Source organism: Neolamprologus brichardi, chromosome 8 (assembly GCF_056152115.1).
Source record: "Neolamprologus brichardi isolate AB-2024 chromosome 8, ASM5615211v1, whole genome shotgun sequence".
Lineage (NCBI taxonomy): Eukaryota > Metazoa > Chordata > Actinopteri > Cichliformes > Cichlidae > Neolamprologus > Neolamprologus brichardi.
This window is the reverse complement of record NC_142111.1, coordinates 5,939,768-5,948,052: the sequence shown is the minus strand read 5'-3', so window position 1 is coordinate 5,948,052 and position 8,285 is coordinate 5,939,768. Positions and strand designations below refer to the sequence as shown.

The following is an 8,285-nucleotide window of genomic DNA, read 5'->3' as shown; positions in this document are numbered from 1 at the left end:
GGCAGGACCTCATCCCCGACCCGGAGTGGGCACTCCACCCTTTTCCGGCTGAGAACCATGGCCTCAGATTTGGAGGACCCGTTTACCGTGTGTGTGTATATATAGTGGGTGTCGGTCTGTGTTCGTTGTCGGCTCGTCTGTGTTTCATGGTGTCCTGTTCCTCGTCTGCGTCTCTCTGCCTCCCACCCCATTCGTATGATCTCAGGTTTGTTATTTAGCTCACCCAGTTTAGGTTTATGTTCTGTCCTGCCTTCAGTTCTGTTATTTGTGCACTGTAAATAAAACCCACTTGCACCTCCGCCACTGCCTGCATTTTGGGTCCTCCTTCCTCACCTCCACACGACTGCCGCCCCAGCCGTGACAGTACGAGCCGACCAAACATGGACCCAGCAGCATCCGCACCTTCCCAGGAGTTTCGGGAGGAATTGATTGACTCTGTTTCGAGGTTGGTTAATCTGTGGCTTGAGCATGAGGGAGAGGAATTTCACCGCGCTGTAGAAGCCAGGCTACAGCAGCTTATTTCTGCTCACCCCTGGTTACTGGACTCTCTTTACCCGCTCGCACAGGATTTCATTCTGCACGAACTTCACCTTCACCCTCCAGCTGCTACCGCTTCCCGACCCAGCCCGCCGGGGAATCTGCGGCCCGGCCCGCCGGATGAGGCGTTACCCGGCCGGTCGGAGCTATCCCCGAGAAGGAAGCGACGTTCACGCCGCCGACGCCCATCGCCACAGCCGGGCCCCGAGAGTTCTGAGTTGCCGGCTGTGGTGAGTGGAAAAGACACTCTGTCTGTTTCGCCAGACCGTGTGACTGTTTGTACCGGGGCTGTGTTTTTTGAGTCAGCTGCCCAGCCGGTAGCCCAGTTAGCTGCCCAGCAGCCACTAGCTCAGTTAGCCGCTCAGTCGTCACCTCCCTCACATTCAGCCTCACGACCCATAGCCCAGTCATTACCACAGCCAGACCGACTACAAACTACGTTGCAGTCCATAGCCCGGTCAATAGCTCAGTTGGTAGAAGACTCATCAGCTCAGCCACCTATTCAGCCATCATCTTCACCAACTCCTCTGGTACAGCAAGCCATAACAGTTCAACCCATAAAGGACAGTTCAACAACTTCTTATTCCAAGCAGAGAGACAAACCTAATGACTATAAAAACGTTCCTCAAGAGCTGGCCAGTTCTGAGCCTGAGACGCACTCCAGGGCCTCCCCAGAGGCTGGGTTTCAGCCCCCAGCAGACTCTGGACCCCTGGAGGTAAAGAAGCCAGCTGAGGACTGCACCCGGCTGTCGCTGCCTGAGCTGAGTCAATGCTCGGTGCAGCTGCAGTCAGCTTTGTGTTTGCCAGAGGCCACCGTGCCTGCTGGTTCTGATCTGCGCCCGCCAGAGGCCCGTGCGCCTGCTGGTTCTGATCTGCACCCGCCAGAGGCCCGTGCGCCTGCTGGTTCTGTTCTGCGCCCGCCAGAGGTCCCCGCGCCTGCTGGTTCTGTTCTGCGCCCGCCAGAGGTCCCCGCGCCTGCTGGTTCTGTTCTGTGCCTGCCAGGGGCCCCTGTGCCCGCTGGTCCTGAGACTGTTCTCGCTGGAGGGCCCGAGGAGCCCGTCCAGCCCCAAGACTCGTCAGCTGGAGGTTCAGGTCAGCCTGAGGAGCCCGTCCAGCCGCCAGCTGCAGCCTCATCATCCTCGCCGGCTGCCGCTCCATCCACGCCGCCGGCAGCAACAGCAGCTTCATCCACACCGCCGGCAGCAGCAGCGGCTTCATCCTCGCCGGCAGCAGCCTCCGTGTCTTCACCCTCGCCAGCTGCAGCCTCCGTGTCTTCACCCTCGCCAGCTGCAGCCTCCGTGTCTTCACCCACGCCGTCGCCTGGTCCAGCTCCGGCTTCACCCACGCCGTCGCCTGGTTCAGCTCCGGCTTCATCGTTGCCTGGTCCAGCCTCTGCATCAGCTTCCGCCTCGTCTGGTGCTGCGGGGGCCACGCCACCTTCAGGTCCCAAACTGCCGCCTCGACATCAGCGGTCATCTGCCAGGCTGCTTGTTGGGCGTCATCGTCGATATGGATGACCTCCCAAACGCCGCCGCTACCTTCCACACGGCCGGCCTCCGGACTTGTGTCGCCGCCGTTGCTGTCCGCACGGTCGGCCGCCTGACCTGTTTCCCCGTCGCCGCTGTTGCTGTCCGCATGGTCGGCCGCCTGACCTGTTTCCCCGTCGCCGCCGCTGCCGTGTGCACGGTCGGCCCCCTGAACTGTTTCCACTTCGCCACCGCTGCCTTCCGCGCGGTCGGCTTTTGGATCTGAGTTGTCAGCCTCCGGGCTGGCCTCCTGAACTATGTTTTGGGACCCTGTTTGGGAACTCCAGTCTGTGTTGTGTTTTGGACAATTTGTTTGGCCCACTGGAGCTTGTTTTTTTTGTTTGGTTGTGGTCCCTCCGTCCTGGACCCCCCGCCGCCCGCCCTGGATTGGTCGTCTGTTTTTGTTTTGGGCTGTCTGGAGCCAGCCCTTGGAGGGGGGGGTACTGTCATGGTCCTGGGTCGGTGACCCAGCGCTTTCAGTTGATTATTATCGCTTTTCTAGTTTATTCTGATCTTGTATTGGTTGTTGGGGTTTGGTTGTAGTGTTTATTTTCCCTACCTGTGTCTGTCCTCGGTGCTCTGTTCATGTCCCCGTGTTGTTATGTAAAACAGTCTGTGTGTTTCCTGTTTTACTTTGTAGGGTTGTCTCGTTATGTCCATTAGTTCCAGCTGTGTCCCCGCCTGTCTGCCATTACCCGTTTACCGTGTGTGTGTATATATAGTGGGTGTCGGTCTGTGTTCGTTGTCGGCTCGTCTGTGTTTCATGGTGTCCTGTTCCTCGTCTCTCTGCCTCCCACCCCATTCGTATGATCTCAGGTTTGTTATTTAGCTCACCCAGTTTAGGTTTATGTTCTGTCCTGCCTTCAGTTCTGTTATTTGTGCACTGTAAATAAAACCCACTTGCACCTCCGCCACTGCCTGCATTTTGGGTCCTCCTTCCTCACCTCCACACGACTGCCGCCCCAGCCGTGACACTTCCCATGCAGTGAGCAGTGGACGCTAATGTTTTTGTCCCTTTTTACAGAATCAAATTCAAAGTAAGGTCAGTACTTCCACTCTTTAAACGCTGCACGCTCATACTCTCTCCCGCACTCGATATATTATCCATTGTCGATCTGCACACAGCTGTTGTCACAAACGTTGCACTCGCTTACGTCATTGTCATGAGACACTCTAGCAAAAAAAAAATCACAGTTTTAGTAACGCAGTAACGCAGCATGCTTACGGGAAAGTAACAGTAATCTAATTACCTTTTTTGCAATAGTAATTCCTTACTTTACTTGTTACTTGAAAAAAGTAATTGGATTACAGTAATGCGTTACTTGTAAAGCGTTACTGCCCATCTCTGTTTGGGAGCGAGAACATGTTGGCATATTGCAGTTATTATTACATCACTGTAGTGCTTCCTAGTAGAAGAGTCTGTGTGCTAAACAGAACTAAAGTCCAGGCTTTTCACTAACTGAAAACATGTGGGTGGATCACGAAACAAGAAATACAATAAAAAAAGAACCAACACTGCCGACCAGCTAGAATCCCATATCATACCACAACAGGACACCACTCCTCTCCCAAAAGTCCAACAGCTGGTCTTTTTACTTCACAGCTAATTACAGTCTAAAAGAAAATGTGATGCCACACAGCGGTAAACACGGCTCTGCCCCTGCCTTTTTGAGTCATGTTCCTTTCATAAAATTCAAAATGAGCAAATACTTTTCTTTAAAGCTACATTTTCTCAGTCTAAACATCTGATATGTTTCTTTTTCTATTGCAAATAAATGATTGGATTAAGAAAAATGTTACATTTCACTTTTATTTACATTTTACACAGCGTCCAAACTTTTTAGGGATGTGTTTTGTAATACACTGAGGTCACGGAAAATTAGATATATATCTATATCTATATCTACATTCACCCTCTGATGATGAAATTCACTACAAACTACAATACTGGCATTAGCCTCTGATGGCAGTGGTCAGTGTTTCAGGGCTTCCAGTGTAGCCACCAGATATCTGGCTCAACTGCTTATCCTGTTCAGGGTTGCTGGAGCCTGAACCACACAGTTGCCAGTCTTGCAGGGCTAACCTAGAGAGACAGACAGCCACTAAAATACACACTCCCCATTTAAGGCCGTTTTGGGACGAATTAACAAGCCCGTCTTTGGCCTGTAGGAGGAAGCTGGAGTATCCTGAGAGAGCAGAGTCAGGCACAGTGAGAACATGCAGAGTGCACAGATTCAAACCCCAAACTTCCTTGCTGCTAATCACTGTGTCAGCCAAATCAGTATGTATATCTATCTATCTATCTATCTATCTATCTATGTGCCTCAGAACACCTCTAGACCATGTAATACATACCAGAACATATCAGTTGTCTCCAGGAATCTAAACATGCTGTCTGGATCCTTTAAATTGTAATTTTTATTAACATTATGCTCTGTTAAAGCCTCCTAAACACACACAAAGAAATCCTTTTTTCCCAGCAACTAAGCATGATCCACAACTGTCAATCCAAAAGCAGAAAACTGTCACCCCGATTCTATTTTAAATGTAAACAAATAATCCAAGAGACATCTAGACAAGTGCCAGAAGGCCCAGGGAGCTCTTTTAAACAAAGTAAAGTTATAACCAAAGGTAACTCATTGTTGTACATCATCCCCAGCAGGAAGACAGGTGGTGCTCTGGGGATATTCATCTGCAGAACGATCTGAAAGGCTCATGAATGTACAAGGGGAGCATAAATGTCCCTCGCTGCTATCTGCTACTGCCACTTGATACATGATTTGTCTTTTAGCAAGATGACAACCCAGAACATAAAACTACAGCTGCATGAACATTACTACTCTGTTAGTATGCATACTTATAAATCTGTCTTGGTGTCCCATTATGTAATAAAAACCTTGTGTTTTCAGTCATGTTTAATGCCCTTCTTTTTTATGTCATAATTCTTCTGTAGATCACAAACATCTGAATCAAATTTTATGTCCATCCAACGGTTCCTGAAATAAAATGTAGAAATATTCTACTTAGATCAAAGGTCTGGATCCTTAAAGCTGTTTTCACCAGCACAACTCAAAAGGCTGAAACACATTCAGGGTGCATCATCATTTCAAAACCCTGCAAATATTCCAGAAAAGGCTTTCATTTTATTTCTCAGAGAAAAGAAAGCAGTGTGCAGAACACATTGGAATTTTTACCTCGTTTGAAGGATTCGGCTATAAGGATGCAGAGATACTGTAATCAGTCTGGTTGAACTGAAAGGTCAGAGACTCAGCAGACAGGCCTGGATTTACGGATTTAGAAAGCATTGTGTTTGAAACAAGAACTGGCAAATTCTAACGCAGAGTATAACATGGGGATCAGTTTCAAAGTTTATTAGCAAGACTTGGAATATGAAGAGGTGATCCAAGAGATGAGGTAAGGCTGCGGAGTCAGGTGAGCAATGAGCTGAGGCAGAGAGGAGCTAAGCTGTGTGGTGCATGATACAGTACAGGGAAATACAAATTAGGAGCTCAGAAGCACAACTGGTAAACTAAGACCCCGAGCATTTCTACTGCAGTGACTGACAGAGGAAAATGGAGGAGCTTGGGAAGGAGAACCCCACCTTGAGTAGTGCAGCTTGATGGTTAATCGATAATGAACAGGTGTAGCAGGAAGGAAACCAGCACCTTTACGAGTTTCTTCAGGATTATTAAAAACAACTCCAAAAGAGTTTTTCAGTGCAGCCATTGCTAAAAACGACAGCCTCAACATGGCATTTAATCTGTTATTAGACTCAATTGGCTTCTCTCAAAATGTAAAAGAACCCACCCACCACTTTAATCACACTCTAGATCTTGTTTTAACATATGGCATAGAAACTGAACATTTAACAGTGTTTCCTGAAAACCCTCTCCTGTTTGATCATTTCCTGATAACATTTAAATTTACAATAATTGATTACACAGCAGTGGAGAGTAGACTTTATCACAGTAGATGTCTTTCTGAAAGCGCTGTAACTATTATTACTATAACTAACTATTACTATATTGATTACAAGAAGGCCTATGACTCAATGCCCCACACCTGGATCCTGGAATGCCTAGAACTATATAAGATCAACAGGACCCTAAGAGCCTTCATCAGGAACTCAATGGGGATGTGGCGGACAACACTGGAGGCCAACCTCAAGCCCATAGCACAAGTCACCATCAAGTGCAGGATCTACCAAGGAGATGCTCTGTCCCCACTGCTGTTCTGCATAGGCCTTAACCCCCTCAGTGAGATAATTGACAAGACTGGCTACGGATACCGACTACGGAATGGAGCAGTTGTCAGCCACCTCCTGTACATGGATGACATCAAGCTGTATGCCAAGAGTGAACGAGACATCAATTCACTGATCCACACTACCAGGATATACAGCAATGACATTGGAATGTCGTTCGGGCTGGAGAAGTGTAGTCGGATGGTAACAAAGAGAGGGAAGGTAGTCAGAACGGAGGGGATTGAACTACCAGAAGGCAACATTGCAGACATAGAGGACAGTTACAAGTACCTGGGGTTCCCACAAGCGAATGGGAACCATGAAGCGGCCGCTAGGAAAGCTGCAACCACCAAGTACCTGCAGAGGGTCAGGCAAGTCCTGAGGAGTCAGCTGAACGGTAAGAACAAGATCTGGGCTATCAACATCTACGCCCTGCCCGTGATCAGGTACCCTGCTGGGGTAATAGGCTGGCCAAAGGAGGAGATAGAAGCCACTGACATCAAGACAAGAAAGCTCCTTAGCCTAAGCGGAAGGAAGGGGGCCGGGGACTGGTGAGTGTCAGCACCACAGTCCAGGATGAGACATCAACGAATACATCACGAAGATTGGCCCAACTGACAGCGTGCTCAGTGAATACCTCAGGCAGCAGAAACCCAAGAAAGTGGAGGAAGGCGAGCAACCATCATGGAAGGACAGGCCCCTGCACGGTATGTACCACTGGCAGATAGAGGAGGTGGCTGATATCCAGAAATCCTACCAGTGGCTGCACAAAGCTGGACTGAAAGACAGCACGGAAGCACTAATCATGGCAGCACAGGAACAAGCACTAAGCACAAGATCCATTGAGGCTGGGGTCTATCACACCAGGCAAGACCCCAGGTGCAGGCTGTGTAAAGATGCTCCAGAGACAATCCAGCACATAACAGCAGGGTGCAAGATGCTAGCAGGCAAGGCATACATGGAACGCCATAACCAAGTGGCCGGCATAGTGTACAGGAACATCTGTGCCGAATATGGCCTGGAAGTTCCGAGGTCAAAATATGGCCCATAAGATGCCCCCAAGGGTGGTGGAGAATGACCGAGCTAAGATCCTGTGGGACTTCCAGATACAGACGGAAAAAATGGTGGTGGCTAACCAACCGGACATAGTGGTGGTAGACAAACAGAGGAAAACGGCTGTAGTGATCGATGTAGCAGTTCCGAATGACAGCAACATCAGAAAGAAGGAACACGAGAAGCTCGAGAAATACCAAGGGCTCAGAGAAGAGCTCGAGAGGATGTGGAGGGTGAAGGTAACGGTGGTCCCCGTGGTAATCGGAGCATTAGGTGCGGTGACTCCCAAGCTAGGCGAGTAGCTCCAGCAGATCCCGGGAACAACATCGGAGATCTCTGTCTAGAAGAGCGCAGTCCTGGGAACAGCTAAGATACTGTGCAGGAACCTCAAGCTCCCAGGCCTCTGGTAGAGGACCCGAGCTTGAAGGATAAACCGCCCGCAGGGGCGAGCTGGGTGTTTTATATATATCGCATTTCTTAAATTCCTGTATCCTTTTTAACAGGATGAGCTCCACAGTGGTCGACTTCATGTAATGTATACATTACCTGAGCTCTATGGGACAAGAGACTTCCTTTGCCCCACTGAAGAAGAACATGTTGAAATGTGTAAAACTGAGTGTGTTTTTCGGCTGAAAAAAAAACCATGTGATCCCGATGTATATGAACTGTGCAATATCCTCATGACTGAGTCCCATCTGACTCCACCAGCAGACCCATATCAGGCTGTGAACTTGTACATGCATCTAAGAGAGAACATTATGGCATTAGTGTAAATTACATGCACTGCAGCAGAGAACGTTTCTCAAAATTGACCTGTGCTATAAGTGAGAAAGCTAATTTCTGGATATTAAACAGACTTTAAACTGTAAGGTTTGTAGTACACAGTCATTTATGAGAATATGTTATATAGAAATATTTATTGTTGT

At 48.9% G+C, this 8,285-nt stretch overlaps 1 protein-coding gene across 1 annotated transcript; it reads left to right on the top strand.

Moving 5' to 3' along the window:
• The first annotated feature begins 380 nt into the window (after positions 1-380).
• On the top strand, positions 381-5,031 carry LOC148101717 (uncharacterized). Its single transcript, XM_087845174.1, has 3 exons — positions 381-1,404; positions 1,576-1,706; positions 5,017-5,031. The coding sequence occupies exons 1-3, from the start codon at positions 381-383 to the stop codon at positions 5,029-5,031; spliced, it is 1,170 nt and encodes a 389-aa protein (XP_087701300.1).
• Positions 5,032-8,285: the final 3,254 nt, after the last annotated feature.